This window comes from Theropithecus gelada, chromosome 10 (genome assembly GCF_003255815.1).
Source record: "Theropithecus gelada isolate Dixy chromosome 10, Tgel_1.0, whole genome shotgun sequence".
Taxonomy (NCBI): Eukaryota; Metazoa; Chordata; class Mammalia; order Primates; family Cercopithecidae; genus Theropithecus; species Theropithecus gelada.
The window spans coordinates 60,505,334-60,530,468 of NC_037678.1; the positions used below are offsets into that span (position 1 = coordinate 60,505,334).

Below are 25,135 nucleotides of genomic sequence, written 5' to 3' on the forward strand. Positions count from 1 at the left end.
GCAAATGGACCAGTGGCTTATATGTGACTCCAATCTTCGAGCACCTGAGGCTCTCCTCCCCTGCAGCCAGGCATCAGGCACTATTTCCAGCCTCTCTGCTTCCTAAACAAGAGGGGGGCTGCCAATAAATAGCCTTCCTGCTTCTCAGTGGTTCTGCCCCACCAAGTCTAAAGGAAGGACTGAGACAGACTGGAATGACAACCAGGCTGGAACTTTGTCAGTATGTGCCCTTGAAATGTATTGTGTTTGTTGGTTTGTTTGTGGGTTTGATACTTAGATCTACCAACACAGCCAGGCCAGGGAAGGAGTGTATCTCCGGTCTTTCTGCAGTTTCCTGATCAGTTGAGTCCCAAGTTGGTTCCCTCTGCCCTCCTCAAGCCACGCTGGGGGAGACAGGGAGGACAAAGGGCAACGCTTCTATAGGTGATGATCTGTTCTGCCTCCTTCTTTTCGAAGCAGATGGCAGCCGTGGGGAGCTTTCCCAGCCCACTCTCACAATCCAGACTCATCCCTACCGCACCTGTGACCCTGTGGAGATGAGTTACCCCCGGGACCAGTTCCAGCCTGCCATCCGGGTGGCTGACTTGCTGCAGCACATCACGCAGATGAAGAGAGGCCAGGGCTACGGGTTCAAGGAGGAATACGAGGTAAGAGACCAGCCTGTGGGGAAACTTTCTGATTGTTTCAGAGGCTTATTTGGGCACTAAAGCCTTGCTACAAAAAGCATGGCTCCCTGGCCAGCAGCATCAGTATCACCTGGGATCGTGTGGGAAATGCAACATCTCAGGCCACATCCCGCCCTGCTGAATCAGAACCTGCATTTTAACCAGAAACTAGGTGATTTGTATACACATTAAATTTGAGAAGCGCCATGCTAAATAATTCTAAGACTTCACTCCTGTTTCTCTCCCCTTCCCCTTTCATTATCTCCAAAGTTTCTACACCTTGGAGTCTCACCTCCATTCAATATGCCAGAATGGCTCCAGCTCCCATCCCACATGCTGTAGAAAAGCCAGCACATCTCCCCTGCCAATGATTTCCAGCATGCCTGCTTGCTCTTGGTCACCTCTTGTCTCATACTCAAGCTTCTGTAGTATTCTGGTCCTCGCTCCCACCCCACAAAGGCAATGCTTCATCTCCAGTGACCACAGTTCCCTCTTTCTGCACCTTCTCTTCACCCTGCATGGGCATCCCTTTCCCACCTCCCCAAAGCATCTCTAACACAAAGGATTTGCAGGTAGTGGTTGTTACCAAGGTTTGGGAAATAATAGAGAAGGACTGCAGCAAACGACAGGCAGCACCTCAATACAACGCTGTTCTTCTTATAAGTTCCTTAACCATCTACATTGCTGGTAAGGCCTTCTAAGGTTCTGGTCTCCCAACAGGTCTCTATCTAATTTCTCCTCAAAGTCTTCTTTAGTGTCCTCAAAACTTCCTCCACCCCCACCCCTCAGTATCCAGACAAAGGGCCCCACATTCCTCTTTTATTTTGCAGAACAATTTAGCTTTCTCTATCTCACTCTTTTTGTTTCAAATCCTGCCCATTAGGCCTCACCTTTTACAAACAAAAAGCAAAATAAAAGGAAAATGCATTAAGATGTTTTTTTCTGAACCAAAGAGCAGCTGACTCTCCAAGAATAATTCTGCAACTCTCCTAGTTGCAGGTAGACTCCAGCTGCAGTCAGCTTTGAAAACAATTTCTTTCTTCACTTTTCCTTTCCTCTCTCTCCCTTCCCTCCTTCCTTCCTAAAATATCTTTTGAGTATCTTCTGTGTACCATGCTCTGAGTTATATGTATTTGTGCGGGTTTTTTTTGTTGTTGTTTGTTCTTTTTTTTCTCTTCACATGCAGTGTGTGCCCCAGATATGCTTGATTCAGTTTTGCTGTGTGCAGTAGAAAACTCATTGGCTCAGACTCCACACATTTGGAATTCTTGATATTGCAGACTAAGTTTATCCCTCAGACTATATTCTGAGAAAGAGCTTACAAAGCAATATTTCTGAAGTCGTATGAGGTCATGAAATTGTGCTAAACTAGGGGTCCAGACAGCTGGATTCCAATGTAGTAAGCTGTTAGATTTTAGAATTTTGCTATCTGAGTTTTAAAATTCTTTATTAGTTGAATGAAGAATTTGGATAAGGTGATCTCTCAGGATCTATCTGGTCCTAAAACTTTATGAGCGTGTAAAACATGGTGACAAGGGGCATGTTTGACATATCTATGAGAACAAAAACGTTTTTGTCAATGGATGTGAGTAATTACCAGCTTCGGAGAGCTAGCACTTAATTTCAAAAACAGTCTAAGTAAAATAGCATTTTTCATATTCTCATCTATAAATCTTGAAAGGATATTCAAATTAGAGTTGAAGAAGATGATCTCATTACTACCCATCCCTGGATCTCATTTGCTAGGGGATTGAATGGTCCCAGTCTCGGGGGCATAGGGTGCATGTGAGCGTGCTTTATGTGTGTGTATACAGACCTGTTTGTTGAGCAAATGTCAGGAAGGTTATGTTGTTTGAAATGGTATATTCAACATTAGTCATAACAATTTGATTAAAAGTTTCAAATATCATTAAGGGAGATATGTGGCTTACCAAAAAAAAAAAAAAAAGGGACAAGCAGCCAAATGCTGAGAAACACATATGTAAGAACTTGCAATCTGAAATCTGAAGACAGAATTACAAGTGTATTTGACACTTTCATGCATTTCCTTCTAAATTAACATTTCTTTTAAAGCATTCATCCCTGTGTGATGAGTTGCTTTTCAAAACTTTTTCTTTGTACCCTTTTGCATTTTCCAAACTTTCTAGCATGGAAATGAAGAGCTTTTATAAGAAAACAAACAATACATGTCATTTCATCATTTGAACCTCAACCAGAAATCTAACTAGGCTAGCCTTGGCCTCAATTAGTTCAAATTATATTAATCAGCAAGCTGTAATGCTTAGCTTCTAGTTAACATTATTTTCTGATTAACTGAGGGTTAATTGGAAAATATTGCCTGATAAAAGTCATTTCACAATGTGCTAGCCCACGATGTCCAGCCCAGAATACAGCTGGATATTGCTTTGATCATCAGGGCTCCTCTGATATCTCGAATCTTCATCCTGAGCATAAGAGTCACAGATCTGCTAGGAGAATCCTATTGCAGATATAAGACTCCTGAGCCTCCAATCCTACTCTCATATGAGTCTGCTATGTGCTGTTTGTTGTCTGTCACTTCTCTGTTCTCAGTTTTTTCATACAAACGAGTGGGTTTGACAAGTTGACATCTAAGGGACATCTCAGCCATAGCAAGCTGCGTCAGAAGACAAAATTCAATTCAGTTGAACAATCACTTAAAATTTGTTCAGTAAATATTTACTATTTATTATTGCCAAGGACGATTCTAGGTATTTGGGATACAACAGTGAATGAAACAAAGATTCTTGCCCTCCTGAAGCTTGTATTCTAGCAAGGGAAGTAGGAAATAAACATAAGCTTAAAAAATAAGCAAATTTTATAATGTAGTGTGTTAGACAGTGAAAAATACTGTGTGCTATGTTACAAACCACTCCAAATTTTAGCAACATAACCAATTTCTTGCATTCATTGATTCTGTGGAATCTGTGCAGGGTACAACAGGGATAACCTGTTTCTTCCACACAGTATCCAGAGCCTGGGCTAGGAAGTCTCCAAGGCTAGGGGCTGGAATCATCTGAACATGTCTTCACTCACATGACTAGTGACTGATGCAGGCTTTCAGCTGGGATTGTCCACTGGAAGACCTACACATGGCCTCTTCAGTGACCTGGGCTTCTTCACAGCATGGTAGCCTTGAGATAGCTGGACGATTTCCATGGTGGCTTAGAGCTCCATAGGTGAGCTCCCCAGATAAAAGGTGAAAAGTGCATCACCTTTGTGACCCAAACTTGGATATCACACTGCATTATTCCTACCATGTACTATTGGTTGTAAGCAGGTAAAAACTCCCCTACTTTCTAGGAGAGGGGAATTTGACTCTATCCCTTGATGAGGGAGGAGGAGGGGCAGTTGCCAGATTCTAGAGGAGCATGCAGAGCAAGAAATATTGTGGGGGGAAAATAAAAGCCCAGGCGCAGTGGTTCATGCCTGTAATCCCAGCACTGTGGGAGGCTGAGGTGGGTGGATTGCCTGAGGTCAGGAGTTCAAGACCAGCCTGGCCAACATGGTGAAACCCTTTCTCTACTACAAATACAAAAATTAGCCCGGCGTGATGGTGGGTGCCTGTAACCCTAAGTACTCTGGAGGCTGAGGCAGGAGAATCACTTGAACCCAGGAAGCAGAGGTTGCAGTGAGCTGAGATCATGCCACTATACTCCAACCTCAGGGCAGAATAAGACTCCATCTCCAAAGAAAAAGAGAAAGAAAATCTTTGGATAATAATACAGTCTGCCACAAGTACCATGGAAAAAGAAAGAACAGAGCAAGGAAGGGAGATTTGTTCCAGGGACATGAAGTAAAGGAGGTTCCAATAGTAAACAGGATAAAAGGGTAGTCCTTAATTAGAAGATGAAACTTGAATAAAGACATGGTGGAAGATATCTGGAGGAAGAGCGTTCCAGATCCAGAGAGTAATATACCTGGCACGTATAAGCAGTTGCAAAGAGGCCAGGATAACAGAGGCAGAGTGAGCAAGGGATAAAAGTAATAGGAGATTTGACTGGAGAAATAAAGAGGGACCTGACCATGCTATGCATTACAACCCGTTATAAGGACTTCGACTTTTACTCTGACTAAAATGGAAAGCCACTGCAGAGCTTTAAGAAGGCAAGTGCTAATGATCTGTCCTTACTTCATTCTAGCTACTGTGTTGAGAATGGAACTTAGGAAGGCAAGGGTGAAAGCAAGGAGACCAATTAAGAGGACATTGCAGTAACTCAGGTGAGAGACAACAATGACTCAGGGCATGGCAGAGAAGGTGGTGAGACGTGGATGGATTCTGAATATATTTAAAAGATGGAGCCAACAGCATTTCCTAACACATGGTATATGTTACAAAAGGAATTAAGGGTAACTCCAAGGCTGCTGTTTGTGCCACTGGTAGGACGGAGCTGCCTCTAATGGAAGTGGGGACGCTCAAGTAAAGCAGAGCTGGAACAATCAGTAGTTTCATGTTAAATTGAGTTTGCAATGTCCATTAGACATATTAGTGTCTCCATGTAGCAAGGAGGTAGTTGGATCTATGAAGCTGAAATTTGGTAAAGAAGCCTGGGCTGGAGAGAAACTTTTGGGAGTTATTGGCCTACAGATGATTAAAGCCACACTGGGTGAAGTCATCAAGCAAGTGAGTATAGACAAAGACAACGACCTAAGACCAGGCCTTTCAGAATTTCAGCTTTAAGATATGGGAGCATTTTTCATGGGACAGACACTGTACTAGGCTCTGGGAGCTGAAATAGAGCCCTTGCCTTCTAGGGAACGTAGAGCCTATTCTTAGAGACCAAAACAAATGCCACCATAGAGGTATATCCAGAGCTATGAGAATCCTTGGGGGTGGGATGCATTAACCCAGCCTAAAGGTGAACAGCCAGTGGCTTTCTGGAAGACATAAAGCCCAAAGCTTGAGAAGTAGGAAGAACCAAATTAAAGAAGGGAAGGGTGTTCCAGGCACAGCGGTTAGCATAAGCTATGGCGCGGGAGTCTGCACAGCAGGTTGAGTGAGGGGAACTAGAAAGGGTTTGGGAGGAAGCATGGAGGGAGATGGGGCTGAAATTGTCAACAGGGGCCAAGATGAAACAAAAGGCGAGCACTTGTTGTGCTAATGAGTTTGGGTTGTAATCAAGAAGCCACTGGAGCCATCGAAGAGAGCAGGACTTTTTAAAGTAGATTTGCGTTTTAGATCTTGTAGAGATCAGAGCAGGGACAACAGAGGCAGGTAGGCGTCTGGGACAGTAATTCAAGGAAAATATGGGGCTGCCCAAACCAGGAGACTGGGCCCAGAGCCCAGACAAGCCTACGCACTTTCTCTGCATGTAGAGCCATAAAATCAGCTTGTTCTCATTGGCATGAAAACTTGAGTCTCTCAATATATATATTTTAAGTTCAATTATTTGAAATAATGTGTGAACCATCTTGAATTGAGAGTCAAAATGCCTGGAATCAAGTCCTATAACAATTATGAAGTATTCAGGTGACCTTAGGCAGGTCCCTGTCCTCTGGGCCTCCATTTCCACATTTATGCAGTGGGAGCAAAGGGGTTTGTCAAAGTGATCCAAAGAACCCTTCTGTCACTGATATTCTGGGAGTCTAAATAAGAACCAATCAGCCGGGCCAGCTGGGCCTCCCTCCCACTGATGGTCGCATGGGAACCTCACTGTCTGGGGCTACCACTCCCATGGTTATGTCTCAAGTTCTAAAAACCACAATTGGCCAAGGGCCTTGGGCTCCTAGGAGCTCAAGGAGGCCCAAGGCAAGTTAACTTCACCTGCCAGACAGATCCAAGCCTCAGTCAGAGGCTTTCAATTTGGGTTGCACATTAGAATTACCTGGGGAAGTTTTTAAAAAACACCAATGCTCAGGCCACATTTCAGATCAGTTTCACTTGGGGTGGGATGTATACTTCAGTGTTTTCTAAGCCCTCCTGTTGATGGGAATATACTTTTAAAGCTGAGAACCACTAAGAAAACCCATGGAGTCCCCAGCATGTGCCCTGCTTGTGCCCACAGACCCATCCCCTGGCGTGCTCTGCCAACCCTCAGGTCTACTCCTGCTGATGAAAGGGCATGTGATTCTGAACCATATGCCCTTCCTATTAAAGTCAAGGGCATGTGATTCTGAACCACAGCGTCCTCCCTCCCCAGCCTGCTTCCCCCCAGCTCCAGTTCTCCCACCTTCCCCTGTTACACAGCAAAACCCTAAGCATCACAGCAAAAGATAAGAGATGTGGGCTGGAGAGCCGAGTTGTCTGTGTCCCATGTAACCCTGCCATGGTAGTCAGACAAGCAGCAGGTTTAGGGAAGATGAGGGAGAATAGGAAGAGGTGACTTTGTGATGGAGAGAAGGAAGAAGTTCATCCCAGTTCAATCCAGAGAGCCTGTCGTCGTAATGAATGGAACAAGCCCAGTAGGGCAACCAGAAGGTATCTGGTTATTACAGCTCCATTAAGACTATTTAAAGCAACAAGAAACAGCTGTGAGGAGTATGATGCAGCCTAATGAAGAGCAAACATTTGTTCATTTTCTAGCTCGGGATGGACATGCCATATGTATGGCTTTTGTGGGGAAGGCCTGTATTGCCATCTTGCTCTTAGTCATCTGTGGATAATGGGGTGATGGCAGGCAGGCAGTTTTTGAATGGGGTATAACTATAGAGATGGAAGTTTCAGGTCACCCCAGGTGCTCCCTTCTCTGCTCAGAGCCCCCTAAGCAGTGTCCGAGGACACCTCTGCTTCTCCCACAAGGTTTGCTCTCCTCAGTTGGTAACAGAGTGATAGAATATCCCATCACAGGCAACCCCAGAAAGGTTCTGGTTCAGCTCCTCAATTTGTAGATGGGCATGGTTCTAGGGAGGAGCATGAGGAATTACTGGTCCATGCCCAAATCATGAATGGGAAATCCATGGGATTCTTCAACTCTGGGAACTCATAATGACCAAAATAGGAATACCTAGGCTCCACCTGCTCGTTTCACTCCACTCCACCCCCAGATTGATAAAACAAGACAATAAGCCATTACAGGGAGTGGCCAGAAGTCATCAGTGACCCATGTGGTTTCAAACTTGGGAGTTTTCCAGCAGGAAAGAGTTCACATGGAAGAGACTATTACCAAAGTTATGATCATGGAAGAGTTACCAAGGATCTTGGAGGGATCTAGGATCTTGGAAGAGTTACCAAGGTTATGATCATGGCCCCTGGCAGTCTGCCTCTTCAATGTAGCTGGCTGCAAGTATAGAGGAGAGTTGCTGGCCTAGAGTCAGCCACCCAGAAGCTCATGTATGACCATGGAGATGAGTGTAGGCAGCTGGAAGTCTGTAGCCTGAAGTGAGTCATGGGGATCCCCAAGATTGTAGACTCACAGCTGGGAGGAATAGAGGTACCCTTGTGTGAGATTCCCCATTAAGGGAAAAGGGAAGAGACTCAGTCTTTCCCTTTTAGCCTATTTTTATTGTTCTACTTACAATATGGTTTGTAACAGAGCACATGGTGGGTTTTTTGTGTATTTAATAGAGGATCTCCCCCAACCAAATGAGCAATTTTCAGGTGGTACTATAGAAAAATCCTTTGACCAAGAGACAAAACCTGGTTCTCAATCTGCTCCTGAGACTCCGGGTGGTCTTGGGCAAGATTCTTTCCTCTCTGGGTCTCATTTTCATCTGTGAAATGTTTGACTACAAGCTTAGCATGAAATTCTAAAGGCTGATAGTATATGCTTCTATTTTATGAACACTCATGTGGCCAGAAACACTGATTAAGTATTTATTGTGCACCTAACACTGTTTGGGCACTGGAGATAGAAAGCTAAATAAAGAAAATAAAGACGCTACTTTAAAGAAAGCTCATGGTCTTGCTGCACCATGTAATGATGTAACAGAACTCTAGTTCAAATGCTTTGGAGACACACTTGCTTTATGTCACTTCTTGTTGCCAAAATCTATCAGAAGTTTCACAAAAGATAAGACTCTGAGTTAGAGAAAAGTAGAAGAAGATGGGTAGAGGAGAAGGTTGTGTACAAGAGGGAGCTACATGTGCAAAGCTTGGAAGCAAAAAACGAAACGATTAAAATGCTGCAGCCAGCTTTTTGAGGAGAAACAAAGATGCCTGCCTATGAAAGGAGAAATAAAATGAAACTAGTTAGGGAGATTTAATAGGAATCTTATACCCCTTGCACAGTTTTCTTGAAGAGAGTTACCAAGGTTATGATCATGGCCCCTGGCAGTCTGCCTCTTCAATGTAGCTGGCTGCAAGTTTAGAGGAGAGTTGCTGGCCTAGAGTCAGCCACCCAGAAGCTCATGCATGACTATGGAGACGCGTGAAGGCAGCTGGAAGTCTGTAGCCTGAAGTGAGTTATGGGGATCCCCAAGATTGTAGGCTCACAGCTGGGAGGAATAGAGGTACCCTCGTGTGAGATTCCCCATTAAGCTATAGACTTCTTGAAGGCAGGTAACTTGTCATCTAAAGGAGGTCTTGTAGCTTTTAATTGGGCCTTTTAAAGAGTACTTTGTGACTTGCATGCAGACTTGCACTCAACTTCTCTGCCTTGATCAAAGCTCCTGTCACAGACAAATACCCCCATCTTGCTGCAATCTGATTTTCTACTTAGCTTCACCAGCAGAACTCATAAATTACTGTCTATTTAGTGACATGGTACGCAATAATATTTGCTCTCCTGATGCCACTGAGTAGACGTCATTAGTCATCCTCTCCTGCCTTCTCTGTCCACATTTGTAATCCCCAAGTCTTGTGCTTTTCAGCACAGAAGGTAGAATTTGTTGAAAGCTTGGCCTCTGCCAAGGCCACCACTAACTCCTACAGCACCTTACAGTGAAATAGCAAAATGTGCACCTGTCTCAAGATATTTGACTGTCACCTTCCAGAAAATGTTCATAATAAATATGGAAACCCTAAAATTTCTGCCATATGCATGGTGCTTCCGTAGGTGCAATGCCCTTGGATTGTGCATAACCTGCAGAGCTGTGATTCCCTTGTCACTCACAAGCTGACCATTGACATTAGTAAATGTGTTCACTGAACCTGTGGACCACAATAGAGGCCAGACCTTAGGCTCCCAACAGATTATGAAACATTCCCATTCCCTAAATGCTATTTTACCTATACCTAGAGGGACCAGCTTGTCCCAATTTGCCCAAAATGGTCCCAGTTTTAAAACAAAGTCCTACATCCTGGGAATTCCTTTGGTCTGAGACAAACCAGAATAGATGTTTCAGAGAGTTCCCATCTTTGCCCTTGTAAGAAAAAAAAAAAACCCCACTAGATGTTTCTACCATTGTGAAAGACTGTGTGGCAATTCCTTAAGGATCTAGAACCAGAAATACCATTTGACCCAGCAATCCCATTACTGGGTATATACCCAAAGCATTATAAATAATTCTACTATAAAGACATATGTATACATATGTTTACTGCAGCACTATTTACAATAGCAAAGACTTAGAACCAACCCAAATGCCCATCAATGATAGACTGCATAAAGAAAATGTGGCACATATATACCATGGAATACTATGCAGCCATAGAAAAGAATGAGTTCATGTCCTTTGCAGGGACATGGATGAAGCTGGAAACCACCATTCTCAGCAAACTAACACAGGAACAGAAAACCAAACACCGCATGTTCTCACTCATAAGTGGGAGTTGAACAAAGAGAACACATGGACACAGGGAGGGGAATATGACACCCCGGGGCCTGTCGGGGGGTAGTGAGGAGGGCAAGGGGAGGGAGAGTATTAGGACAAATACCTAATGTATGCGGGGCTTAAAACCTAGATGACAGGTTGATAGGTGCAGCAAACGACCATGGCACATGTATACCTATGTAACAAACCGGCATGTTCTGCACATGTATCCCAGAACTTAAAGTAAAATTTAAAAAAAAAAAATCCTGGATGTTTTTGACTGAAGATGGCAAGAGAATGATTTCCACAAGTGGGCCAAAAAGGCTCAATATTATATCACTGGGAAAGAGGATATGGAAGATGGAAGATTCTGAGCACTTACTGTGTAGCAGGCATTGTGCCAGGTGCTATGGGTATTGTCTTGGGTAGTCACTAATCATCACAAAATTCTGTGGGGTGTGTTATTTTCCATTTTTAAAAATGTACTATAAAATTAATTTTGGGAGAGTGTACAGTTTTATGAGTTTTAACTAATGCATAGAGTCATATAAACACCAACACAATCAGGACACATGAGAATTTCATCAACCAAAAAGTTACCTTGTACTACTTCTGTACAGTTAAAGCCTTCCCCCCCATAACCTGCAGGATGTATTACTGACTGTTTTCAGAAACGTTTACTGACACTCGAAGTGGTGAACTTATTTGCAGTAAAAATATTCAAACACTCTAGTCTGTCCACCTTTTGCAAAGCTCTGCCTTTTCCCTGACTCGTATACACAGTTAGTGTGCAAGGGGTATTTCTTGACAAGACGAATGAAGGAAAGACCCAGGTAAAATGGTGCCTCCTTGCTGAAGATCTCTCCAGAGTCTTCCCTGCACCAGGAGAGCACAGTGCTGGGCAGGGGTGTGGGGAAATCCTGGCAGGCTGGACTGAACATGGAGGAGGCAAGCCCTCAGCTGTGCCCTGGAGCATCAGCCAGGAACTGCCTCATCAGCGATCCCTGGGCCTGGTTTTGCTGCACCCTAGGGCATAACATATCCAATTATCTCCAGGGATACAGTCAAGTGAAGGGGAGTGAAGGGGGGCATTGCAAATGACAGAATCTGCTGAGGATAGGAGGTGAACAGGTAAACGAAATGGGCTGGCACGCCCCCAGCCTTGAATTGGTAGTGAGCTGCTCTAGGAAGCTTTGTGTTTTGACATCTTACTATTTTAGGCATAACTCAAAAAGCCTTAGATGCAAAGAAGAGTATCTCAAGAAGGATGGCAAGCTTCTGTTGGTTTGGCTCAGTAGAGCCAGGTAGAAGAAAAAATCAGCCACACAGGCATCAGGGATCATTCTCAGTTCTAGCAGATAATTAATGTACTAAATGGGACATTAAGGTAGGTTTCATAGTCCTGTGGACTAAGTCAGCACAGCAGAACACAAGAAGTCTGTGACTTGTGGCCATGTGGTCTGAGCCTGCCATGGACTCAGCTCTGTGGATAGGAGGGTGGGTTGCAATCACAGGGAGAGTTAGTCTGGGGCGGGTATCAGATGATAATTTTATTCTAAAATCTATAAAGCCTATTATCAAGGATAAAGAAGATTCCAGTGACAAGCACTGTCTGCCATTTATCATAATGCTGGCACTGGCTCAGCCTCCCCCTCAAAGTTTCTGGGCCGGGCGTGGTGGCTCACGCCTGTAATCCCAGCACTTTGGGAGGCCAAAGCGGGCAGATTACCTGAGGTCGGGAGTTCAAGACCAGCCTGACCAACATGGAGAAACCCCGCCTCTACTAAAAATACAAAAATTAGCCGGATGTGGTGGCACAGGACTGTAATCGCAGCTACTCGGGAGGCTGAGGCAGGAGAATCACTTGAACCCAGGAGGTGGACGCTGTGGTGAGCCGAGATCATGCCATTGTGCTCTAGCCTGGGCAACAAGAGTGAAACTCCATCTCAAAAAAAAAAAAAAAAAAAAGAAATTCCAAAACATTCCCATTGAATTATAATAAAACTCACGTTCTTGTCCTTGGTCCACAAGACCTTGATTGAACACCCTGCCCCAACCCCAAGCCAAATCCACATTATTTGTCATCCTCCTCTTATTCTCTCTGCTCTGGAGAGCCTACCTTCAAGTTCTAGAACACAAATAACTTATTCTATCCCAGAGCCTCTGCACTTGCTGTTCCCTCTGAATGGAACCTTCTTTCCCGAGCTCTTGCCAAAGCTGGTACCTGCTTATCTTTTGGTTTTTAGCTGAAATATATTGGCCAGAGATCAGCAGGGACACACCTCCTGGAGTTGGATTTATCACTTGTTGCAGTGAGGTACATGCATACCTGGAAGTGCGCATTCCTGTGGGACATTTCAGGAAGAGGATGTTAGAAAGGACTCAGAATGTGGGCTGTGTTTGCTGATTTGAAAGAGTGCCTAAGGAGGTGAGGCTTTGTTTTAGGTTGGACACACTGGGAAGTGGTATGATTAGATATCGTAGTACATCTTACCTAAAAGAAGGGAAGATCAGACAGAGGCTAGAGCTGTAATTGGCAAAGAATCGGTAGTCGCTCATATTAACCAGAATAGGGGGGTGTTTGGTAATTTTTTTTTTTTTTTGGCTTGGACAATGTTCATATTTTTGTCTGCGTCCAGATACAACTTGTTTTTGTCTTGTTTCATCATGGCCTCAGAGCGGCCTTGCCTGTGGTTAGTCTTCCGTGAAATTGTCCATGTTCAGCAGGAGAGCACCAAGGCCCACCTGTGAGTGCCAGGTCAGCTCCCAGAATTCAGGGGCTGCTTTTCTCCCTCTCAGATCTCCCCTTTTCAGAGTTTTGCCCACACAACCTAGGTAGTCCCTTGCCCCGGTCCCTGTCTATCCCAGCACCTGGCATCCAGATGGTCTCTGGGGAAGGAAGGAAGTGATCGAGGGAGGGAGTGGGACAGACTCAGTGTATATTCTTGGGCAAGTCATTTCCTGTCTCGGGACCTCACTTTGCTGATCTATAAAATGAGTCAATAATTTTCTCAAAAGACCCTTCCAAATCTGACTTTTGAGGATTCTATAAATACCACAGCGCAGCTCTCCAGGGAGAAGGACATCCCCAAATACATTTTTTGAACAACAACAACAAAAAAAGATTGCCTTGGAAAAGCAACACTGTTGAAGAGTAGGAAACATTTTCACACGCAGAGAGAAATGTAAAAATAGGGCTCAGCACTCTCAGGAGAAGAGAATGAGAAAAGGAAAGTGGAGATTGATAATGGATGAACATAATGAGATGGCAATTTTGGTTTCAAAAGAATGTGATTAGCGCCTAATGACTGCCACCATTCCCTGGTCAATCTACTGTAACTAGCCACTAATGGAAAAATAATGCCCTCGGCTTGCTCACTTTGAAGATGGAGATGAGTCTCTCTTTCATACTTTTCCCCCTCATATTTTTTTTTCCTTCAAGAGATTATCCCTTATTAGATTGTAGCTCCCCAAAAAGGGAAATGGATGTGTGATCAAAGTCTGCCAATTACGGGGTCATTACCACTCCCTCCCAGTGGCTCTATTAGGCATCCCTCCTCTGCTTCTGTCAACATCGTCACAGCCTCCAGGCCCACTCAGTCCGCTTCAGCCTCCACTAAGGGAGACGGAGGCTCCCAGGACCATGACAGGGCCTGTGTGGTTCCCCACAAAGTGCCACTCACTTATCACAACTGTTTTGTTTGGTTTAGGATTGTCGAGGGATAGGGGCATGCTGGGGTGTCTCCTGGAAGGCATGGTGTTTGTTGATGGTGAGAGGACCCCAAACTGCCATTCAAGGATTCTGGGAGTGAACAGAAGAGACTTTCATCAAATCTCTGCAGGATGTCACAGGACAGAGAAAGGGCACACATTTACTCTGTGGGGCCCCATGAGATGGCATAGGCAAAGTACAGTGAGGTTGAGTAAAGAAAAAACTCTGGCGAGTCTGTCCGAAAGTGAGGCCAAAAGTTGGAGAAGTGGTGAGCTGTCTGTCATGGAGGGTATCCAAGTGATAGATGCTATGGATCCACTTCTCAGCTGCTTGGAAGGCCATTGTGGATGGGAACTCAACTAGGCCATTTTCAAGGTCACCGACACCTCTAAGATCCCAGGATATTTGCCCTCTGAAAGCACAGAAGCCACCTCATTCACTAATTATTTCACTCATTCATTCATCCTAAAGAGGCCTTTCAAGCACATCTGAAGTATAGAGCCAGCATCACATTCTGGAGATACTGTCGTGACAAAGATGCTGCCCTTTCCCTGGAGAAGCCCATGGCCAAGTTGAGAAACAGAGTTAAATTATGAGATGCAAAGAAGTCCATCTAATAATAGAAGTAACTGGCTTTACCTGGGGATGCAGTGGGGTGAGGGAGAGTGAACAGAGAAGATTCCACAAAGAAGATGCTTACACTGAGTTTTGAAGGATATGTAGGAGTTTGTCAGAGGGACTCAGATGGAAGGGACTTTCAGGCAAAGGGAACAGCATGTAAAAAGTCTTATAAACTTTAAACACCTTATAACTGGCAATATAGATGTAAGGACAAGAATTGAGGCTGCAGGGGCATTTGGGGTGAAGTCGTTAAGGACGTTGCACTAAAGGGTTTGAAATGTATCCTGAAGGCAATGGCAAGAGGAGTCACTGGGTCCTATTCACATTTTAGAAAGATCTCTCTGACTACAGTGGAGAATGGATTGGAGGGGACAAACCCAAAACAAAAGAAACCAATGAGGAGACTCATAGGGAAGTATTTTAAAGTCACTATTTGCAAAAATTATGGCTGCATAGCAGCATCAGCTGGGGAGCTTTAAACACTACCAATGCCTGTGCTCCACCCCAGAGAGTCTGACTTCATTGGTCTTGGGGGGGACCTTGGCTTTGGGAGTCGTAAAGCCTCCCCAGGTGATTCTAATGTGCAGTCATAAAGAGACCTTAAGATAACAGTAACCCAAACCCTGGCACATGGCAAGTACTCAACACAATTCTTTTTTCAAAAAATCAGTATGAAAACAGTCATGCTGTCCTGCTTTTGGCTTCACCCCACTTTCAGGGGGACATGTTTGGATGAACAATTGGCTTTTATCACAGAGGGTTTCAAGTGCAAAATCCACCCTCAGTAGATCATCTTCGACATCCAGAAATCCAGTGCTAACACTGAAAGCAACAACCTCCCTTCACATACAGAGAACAGACCTGGCAAGTTGCCTGGAGGAGCTGGAGCTACCTGGCTGGGATAGAGGAGGAGGCTAAGGCTGGAATCTGAGTTCTAAGAGTTACCTGCAGTACCTAGAAGCATCTTCCACCTAGAGATGGCCTAAATTGGTGGCAGGATGGATGTAAGGTTTGGTAGAATGAGGAGCAAGAAGAGAAACAGGAAAAGGAGCAGGAGAAAGAACAAGGGAGAAAAGTGAGACATAGCCCCCCATTTGTAAAATGAGCACTTACTTATCCTTATAACATTTTTGCCCTACCCAGATTTAGGTCAGAGATTGATGCCCAAAGCCTAGCACCTGTTTTGATTCTCTTCCAGGATGTTTGTCTAACGACATTGGATATAGAAAGAACAAAATTATGACCCATTAATAGCTAGGAAGGCATTTTATTACCACAGTCTAAAACCTAAGAAAGGCTAAGTTGTAGAACATGGCTCAGCCTGAGAAGCCCAGGCAAAGAACTCCTTCCTGTACCCTCTAATGAATCTGAAGTTGCTAGGTAGCAGAATGAGCACGAATTCCACCTACTCAACCACTGCATGGATGAGGATCATAGTCATGCTTCTGTAATAAAGGTCAGCAAGCTATAGCCATAGGCTAAATCTAGCCCAACACCTATCTATCTATCTATCTATCTATCTATCTATCTATCTATCTAATTATTTATTGGGACAAAGTCTCACTGTTGCCTAGGCTGGAGTGCAGTGGCGTGATGTTGGCTCACTACAACCTCCACCTCCTGGGTTCAAGCAATTCTTTTGCCTCAACTTCCTAAGTAGCTGGGACTACAGGCATGTGTCACCATGCCCGGCTAATTTTTGTATATTTAGTACAGACGGGGTTTCACCACATTGGCCAGGCTGGTCTTCAACTGCTGACCTTGTGATCTGCCCACCTCGGCCTCCCAAAGTGCTGGGATTACAGGCATGAGCCACTGCACCCAGTCCCAATGCCAATTTTTGTAAATAAAGATGTATTGGAACACAGCCATGGCCATTTGTTTGCTTTTTATCTGTGACTGTTTTCACTCTACAACAGTAGAGTTGAGTATAAGTTTGAGTTGTTGCAACAGAGTCCACACAACTCACAAAGCCCAAACTGCTTTCTAGTTTGCCCATTACAGAAAAAGCATTCCAACTCCCACTCTAGGAAAAGACTCACTCAGGTTGATTTAACACTTGACAGACCAGATGCAAGACAGGTGGAGCTGTGTGTGAGCACTGGCCTGTTCAGAACCTGCCAATAAAATAGGGCTTATTGAGGGGCTGAATTTCGGATCAACCTGGTTACAGGTTCTTCCTTGCTTAGGATGGACCTAGTAAGGAATAGATGGGCAAAGGCAAGGCTGGTGTATTAAGATGAATGGTGGGTTCTCCTGCACTGCTGACAGAGAGCTGTGTAGACTGAAGGTGTTACAAATTCAGTCTCAGAAGCAATGCAAGGGCGTGAGCAGGATGTTCAGCCTATACTACTAAAGGTAGAGTAGAGACAGTAATCAAAACACGGTCTGATCATCATGCTTCTGCAGCTTTTCTACAGCTGTTTCCACGCCCTTAACTGCCCGTCCTCCCTCTCTATGAAATAACTGACTGTGCCCTTCCCTGTATTTCCATACCACTTGGCTCATAACTCTTGCAAATTGTCTCATGTTTGTTGACTTGTCTGTCTTATCGGTGGTTGCCATCCTCTTAAACTGACTGATGACTTTTCTCTCCTCCCTACCCCTAAGCTCTGGGTGTCTGTGTCCAACTGCCTATTCAACATCAGCTTGGATATCTAATAGGCATCTCAAATGTGGCTGCCATTATTTGTTATTTTGAACATATTTTTTAAAAAGTATGCAGTATTCAATGCTAGGCACTCTTCTAAGCACTTTACCCAAAATACAACACTTAATTCTTACCTCCCCAATCCTGTTTCTAACCCAGGCTTCTCCATCTCAATAAATAACATCTCTTTCCACTCAGTTCTTCAATGTTCTAAGGGTCAGCCTTCATTCCTCCCTTTCCTTCACAGTCGGCATCTATGGCAGATGTGTTGGTGCCCTGCACACATCCAGTCTACACTCACTGTTCCCATGCATGCCCACCTGACAGTTTCCTCCTGTAAGCACCTGTGACTTTTTGCCTGAGGGCTTCTTCAAGACAGAAGAATATGCGCACACTGCCCATAGAGCATGGAAGAAGTGCTGGGGAGTTTCCAAGAGTTGTCCTCAACCAATACTGGATGAGAACTCATTAATAACTACCCCAACTTTGCACCACCCCGATGGTGGGATAGCTGTGAGGCATGAGATGTGCCCACTGGATTAAGCCCCAGTTGCCCACAGTGGTAACCTGCTCATTGATGTGCCCTATATCGACTTCATTCCCTTGATTGTACCACTTCCCCATTCTCCCACCCAAACTCCCTGGGATTGCCTCCCAAACAAACTACTTGTGCCTGACTTCTTATCTCTGAGTCTGCTTCCGAGACAACCCAAGTCAACAATATTCAACTGAACATCCTGCAAATAATCACTTCTCACACGTCCACCACCACCACCCTTGTCTAAGAGTCCAAGGTACCATCATGTGTTGCCTGGAGTACTGCCACAACTTTCTAGCAGATCTCCCTGCTTCCTCTATGGCCCTCCCAGAGCCTGTGTTCCATACATGAGCCAGATTGTACTTTGAAATACATGAATCAGATCAGATGATTCCCCTGCCCAAAACCCTCTGATGATTTTTCATCATACTTAGAATAATGCCCAATTAATTAACCAGTAATAGCAATGCCTTATATAATCTGGACTCCCCCATCCACTCTAGATACTACCATCACTACTTCTCCCCTCTTCACATCACTCCAGTCCTTGAATATGGTCATTTGGTTGCTGCCTGACCATCTTTGCACCTGCTGTTCCCTCTGCCTGAAAAGCACTTTCTACTTTTCTTGGTGTGACTGGCTCTTTCATATTAAGGAATTATAGTATCTATCATTAATGAAGTCCCCCTTATCTGCAGTTTTGCTTTTCATGGTTTCAGTTACCCAAGGTCAATTGCAGTCAAAAAATATTAAGATATTTGGAGAGAGAGAGAAAGACTGCATTTACATAACTTATAGTATATTGTTGTCATTCTATTGTTGTTCTTAATCTCTTGCTATGCCTAATTTATAAATTGAACTTTATCACAGGTATGTATGTATAAGAGAAAACATAGTATATATAGGGTTCGGGAATATCCATGGTTTCAGGAGTCCCCACTGGGGGGTCTAGGAGCAAATCCTCCAAGGATAAGTGAGGACTACTGTAACTTAAATGTCACCTTCTTGGAGGAGCCCTCCCAGAGTGTATAATCTGAAATAATTCTCATTCCTCATCACTATCCCTTTATCCTGCTTTATTTTCATCATAGCATTTTTCATATCTAAAATTACACATTTACTTTTTCATTTGCTACATTTCCTAGTTGACTGGAAACTCAAGGGGAACTTGTCTGTTTCTCTGTATCCCTAGTACCTAAAACAGTGCCCAGCCCATGTTAGGGGCTCAATAAGTATCTGTTGAGTGTATGAATGAATAATTCAATGAATGGACAAGCTATTCCCCTACTGGGCTAGATTGTGAACTCATGACACAGAAGACATCAATAACATTTGAAACAATGAACAAGAGAATTGGTCCATGGAAAGACCAAAATCTACGTCCTCCCCATCCAAGGACATCTAGCCCTTTCCACTAGGAGTCCCATCGCACTGGGTCTCACTTCCCCCTGTTGGTTCATCTCCACTTCCATAAAGCTCCTATCTCAGGCCACTCTAACCACTCTGTCCTTGCTTTTTAGGCCTTACCAGAGGGGCAGACAGCTTCGTGGGACACAGCCAAGGAGGATGAAAACCGCAATAAGAATCGATATGGGAACATCATATCCTGTAGGTGCCCTTCTGGGAGCTCCTAAGATTCGGGTGTTGAGGACACAGGGGAAAAGAGGCTATTTACTATTATTTACCTGGAATTTGTTATCAAATAATCTTTGATGTCTGTAGCTTTGTATCCACATGCCAAGATGGAAGCTTTATTTCAGCCTTATTGTCATCCCTAGACTGGATGACAGAGCATGGCTGATCTCAGCCGGAGGGAGCAGGCAGGGAGCTGGGTCAGGGCACAGCAGAACCATGAAGCCTCTTGGGGTAGAACCTCTGAAGGCTGGGTCTCACCGAGCATTGCCTGCTCAATTCCTCATGTCGGGGAGGAAGCCCAGCCAAAAGGGTTGGCATGCAGAAGACCCCACAGCTGGACAAAGAGATGAGCTCTGTGTTCCCAGAAGCTCCTCTAATTCAAAGGAGGACTTTGGCAGCAACCTGGGGTGAGGAGCATGGGCCCCAGCCTGTGAGGGAGGGGCCGAAGCACCCGGGCAAGAGAATGGTGCTCCTCCAAGAAGGTGGAGTCACATTGGCCGATGCTCAGAAGTAAAGGCTGATGCTCAGAAGAAGCCAGTAACTCTGGCATACACCTGGGGCTTGGGGTATGCCCAGCTCAGGCCCCACAGGAGCCCGGGGCTACTCCTATCATACAAGAGACAGAGTTTAAGGCAACACAGATTCTACCTGACCCCACTATAGCAGGGCAGGGGCTCCGAGGTGAGGGCCCTCAGGTCTGCATCAGTGCAACTCGGGAGGTGCTGAGCCTGTAGGGGAAAGCACGTTCTTATGCAGGGCTAAGGAAGGACATTGCCTGTGCTCAGCAATGAGATTTACCTTTCCTGTAGGCAACCCCAGTGAGTGACTCATTGATGAAGTCAGCGGTGCAGAGTAGTTAGCGCCCTCTGGAGTCAAACTGCCCAGGTTTCTATCCCAACTGTAGGGCCCGGGGAAAGTTACCTGACCTCTGTAAACTTTCGTATCCTCCCCTTTAAAATGATGAAGATAATAGGAGCATTTAAAGGCACATAAAACTCTTGCTGCAGTGCCTGGCACCATGACTCTTACCCATAGGGTTACTTTCTTGAGGTCACTGATGAGCAGCATGGATCTATCATTCCACCTTATTTTATTAACCAGGATTCACTGAGTACTCAGGACATGTCCTGTGGGGACATGGAATAAGGCAGGTTTGTGGGGGAGAGGTGGGCATGATCAGATGTCCATTTTGGAAAGATCACTAGGGCAGCAGATATGGAAGGTGTACTTCATTGGGAAAGGCTGGTAGCAGAGGGATCAGTCAGCAGACTACTGCAAGAGTCTCACCAAGGGATAATGGGGCCTGAACAATGACAATAACTTGTGTGTGACAGGAGCATGGTATTCAGTTCTAGGGGGTGAGGAAGAGACAGACTGCCACAGAACTGAATGTCATGCATAGGTAACACACAAGTATTGTCACTGCCAAACATTGGTAGGTACAGCCTTCAAAGTAAAATAAATACAGAGAAGACAAAGTTATCTCGTACAAAATGCTAAGCATGTATTCTAATTAGAACAGGAGTCTACAACAGCCTTTGTCTGACTCAGTGTAACCAACCTGGACCTTTTGACATCTCACCAATGGTGTGAGGAGCATCCCTTGGTCTCAGCTCAGAGTAATCCAGTTCATCCAAAAGGAAAAAAAAAAAAAAAAAAAAAAAAAAAGGATCCTGAATGACAAATTATTTCTAGCACAATTCAGAGTTTTGTTTTGTTTTGTTTTGTTTTAACTGTCTAGACATTGCCTAAGAAAAAACTTGGAGGAAGAAAGAGTAAGATACAGGCAGATTGTAAAGGAAGAAAAAGGCAGAAGTTTTAGCTTAGCTGTTTCCTGTGCTGATTTAGGAATGGGCTATGAATGGTAGAACTAATCAGAAAACATTTATAATTTTTCTCTTGGAAGATGGTAATTCAGACAGCAAGATTTCTTGCAAGTGAAGTGTTGAGAACTGATATTCAAACAGTCAGCAAACATGTATTAAGACTTATGACATGTGGGCCTTCTCTAAGCAGACCCTGTGATGGGTCCTGGGAGGTGGAGCTCCTGCTCCTGGGAGCCCCCACTCCGCCACAGGGAGCTGCTTGCCCTGTCTGGTCCCCAGCATTCTCTGCTCCTGCACTGTGGATACTGTACCCTAAAATATATAGTCACTTATCTCCCTGTTAGGCTGTGAGTTCAGACAGGGTCCATACATTGTAAGTTATGTGATCTTAGTCCATCACTCTAACCTTTATTCTCTGTAAAACAGGTTTAAAAATGTCTTTCTCCTAGAGATGTGGCACAGATAAGGAAAAAATGACAGCCGGCCGTGGTGGCTCATGCCTGTAATCTCAGCACTTTGGGAGGCCCAGGCAAGCAGATCCCTTGAGCTCAGGAGTTCAAGACCAGCCTAGGCAACATGGCTGAACCCCATCTCTACAAAAAGTACAAGACATTAGCTGGGTGTGGGGGTGCACGCCTGTGGTCCTAGCTACTCAGAGGGCTGAGGTGGGGGTATTGCTTGAGTCCAGAAGGTGAAGGCTGCAGTGAGCCATGATTGCACCACTGCATTACAGCCTGAGTAACAGAGTGAGACTCTGCCTCAAAAAAAAAGGAAAAACAAAGAAAAAGAAAGAGAGAAGGAAGGAAGAAAGGAGGGAAGGAGAAGGGGAAATGACTAGAGCACAGTGAAGGGACCCTGAATCCTTGAGAGACAAGGATACCCAGGCTGGGCTACCTATCCAGGCCCAAGCCTAGGGGGGCCTGAGGTCAGAAGGCATGCTCTGTATCTCCCCTGGATTGCCACTGCAGCAGCCTGGCCCAGATCATCATCCACTCTCACTTGGCGCTGCCCAGCCTCCTTTCTGGTTACTCCACAGCTAATTTGGCCCCAACTTTTTGCCTGTCTGATCCCTGATAGAAGCCAGAAAAACTTCTTTGAAACATGAATTGGATGATGTCATTTTCCCACTAAAAACCCTTCGAATGATTTCCCTTCACTTTTCGGTTTTCCTTATGGAAAGGCCCTCAGCCGTCTTTTCAGTCTTATTTCACACGATACCCTCTCTATCACAGCCTCTCCCCTGAAGCCACACTGGCTTTCTTTCAGTTCCTTGAGTTCCCCATGCCCTTCTATGTCATGGGGCCTTTGCACATTCTGTTCTATTAAAGTTCTCTTCCTTCCTCTCTGTGACCTGTGAAGGTCCATGTATTCTTCAGATCTCAGCTCAGTCATCCCTTGCTTAGGGAATTCTTCTGATCCTTCTAATATGTTCAGAGCCCCACTATTCACTCCTAGAGCACTATATATGTCTTCTTAGCCCTTGTCATGACTGTGGCTTGACAGGCATTTGGAGGAATGTTGATGGCCATCTCCATCGCTAGAATAGATGCTCCATGACAGCAGGACCACGACTCCCTTCCACTTTGGTTTCCCCAAACCTGGCCTATGGTTAGTATCCAGTAAATAGGAACTGAATGTGGGAGAGTCTCTGAAGGGCATGAGCAGTGGTCTCTTCTCTCTGCTTCCCAACTATGATAGAGAACACCCAGAAAGGAGGGGTGAAGAAAGCTGGGCCCAGTGGCACTTGGAACAATGATATTCCAGTAAGGAAGAAGATATTGAGCCTGAATGAAGACAGTGGCAAGATGGGACACAAGAGAGAGAAGGACAAGAACAATCTAACCCTTCTGCAAGCTGCTTCTGAGAAGGCAGGATCCAGGAAGTCAGGAAAAATGAAGGCAATGAGAACTCCAGCGCTGGGACTGCAGAAGATGCCATCAGTGTCCCACCTACTTCCCACGGCCTCACTGTGAGCAGCACGCAGCTGGTAGGGTGGGTGTGCAGGGCCAGGATGAGGGTGAAACATGCAGGGAGATGCCCACGCTCAGCTGTTGACCCTGCATGGGCACAATTCTGGGAGCAGGCTCCTCCTTAAAGCCTATGGCTGAGGCTCTGAGCTTGTTTCACCCTAGCCCTGCCCTGCCTGCATCTCTTAGACTGAGGACTTTCTCCAAAGCTGAGAAAGGATCCCCTGCCCAGACACAGGCAGCCTGCAAATCCTGAAGGGTTAATAACCCCAGGAGAAGCCCTCCACCACGAAATACCCCAGCTTCTTCACCGTTCCCCTGAAGTTCCTTCTGGAGTTCCCATAGGGGTGAGGATGAGCTACCTGCAATCTTAATGGGCTTGAAAACTCACCCTTAATAAGCTGCTTTCTCTTCCCTGTCATACAGCCCCCCTTTCCTACTGGTATTCCTGTCTCCTCCTACATAAACTGCTTGGACTAAAATCTCTGTCTTGGATCTACTTCTGAGAAACCCAAATGGAGACAGACAGAATTGAAGCACCTTGACGATACCACCTTGATGGGTTTAAATAAACCAGAATCTCCTTTCTAATTTAAGAGTCAATCATTCTGCAAAAGATCAGGGCCAGAGCAGGTCTGCATTCAGTGCTGAAAGGAGACAGTGCTGAGGTAACCAGTGAATTCAGAAAGCAGCGCAAGACATAAAGGGGAATCAAGAAAAAAAGAGAAATGGAAAAAAAAAAAAACAAAAAAAACCCTGGAATTGAAATGGGATATGTAAAAAAGAAACAGCCCTGAGGAATGGAAAGTGTTCCTGCCCTTGTATGTGTCCCTCCCAAAGGCAAAGCCTGCTGCAGCTTGATAAATAGAAATATTCTTGGCGCAAGAAGAAAACTGGCTGTGATTAGCATCTTAAGGAACCCAGAGCACTGCGAGGCTGGAGTGGAGGACAAAGGCCCAGGCCAGGGAGAACAGAAAAGATTAAAGGGGACAAGTAGGAGGGAGGGCACTGCCTACAAATGAAACAACGAGAGACCTTGACAAAATATCCCCTTTCTTCCAAGTGATTCTATTTAGAATTTAGTAATAGAGACAGTGGGGTTTCTAGGGAGTGGACATGGAAAGGAAGTGAAAGGGAAGGAAATGAGTGGGTAAAATAAGAACAAAGAGTCCTTTGCTTCCAAGTAACTCTAGGGCAGAGACTATTGGCAAGGGGAAATTCAGGAATCCCAAAGCATTCTCCATGTAAACTTTTAGAGGTGCTTCCTAGACTGGCAGGAAGGAGCTGACACTGAGAAGCCGAAGTGATCACAGAGGTTGCAAATGTTACAAAATGAGGCCCCCTTCTGGGATCAGTTGTTTATAAAAGTATAATCTAGATGTAGAAAGACTACAAGGGATAGTGTAGTACCTTGGGACTAAATTCCATCCTCAGACCACGAAGGATTCGGTAGGGAGGGGTTACCAGGACCCAAAGAGAGATGACCTGACCAGAGGTGGGTGCGACCTTTAGGTGGCAAGGCAGCCACCCATGGTGACCCCACCCAGGGGTGCTGGAGGAGTAAGTACCTCCATCACACTCTCCTCCCTCCACCCAATCTTCTGCCTGTGCTTTCCATTGGCTGGACCCAACCAGCATCCAGAGAACAGGGGATCTGTTGACCTAATCCAGTGGTTCTCAAAGTGTAATGCCTAGAGCAGCGGCATTAGCGTTACCTGGGAACTCATTAGAGGTGCTAATTCTTGGGCTCCACCCCAGACTGACTGAATCAGAAATTCTGAGGACAGAGTCTAGCAATCTGTATTTCTAAAAGCCCTCCAGGTGATGGTGATGCATGTGCAACTTTGACAATGTCCAATCTTGGCCATAGCAA

The 25,135-nt window shown here is 45.1% G+C and overlaps 1 protein-coding gene across 2 annotated transcripts in view; it reads left to right on the top strand.

Annotated features, from left to right (window-relative positions):
* The window catches only part of PTPRT (protein tyrosine phosphatase, receptor type T), a 1,113,081-nt gene that overhangs the window by 1,030,199 nt on the left and 57,747 nt on the right, over nt 1-25,135 (top strand). For both annotated transcript variants that reach the window (XM_025399269.1, XM_025399270.1), the window contains 2 exons: nt 457-647; nt 19,355-19,442. In XM_025399269.1, the coding sequence (XP_025255054.1) occupies nt 457-647; nt 19,355-19,442 (279 nt within the window). The remainder of the gene's footprint in view (nt 1-456; nt 648-19,354; nt 19,443-25,135) is intronic.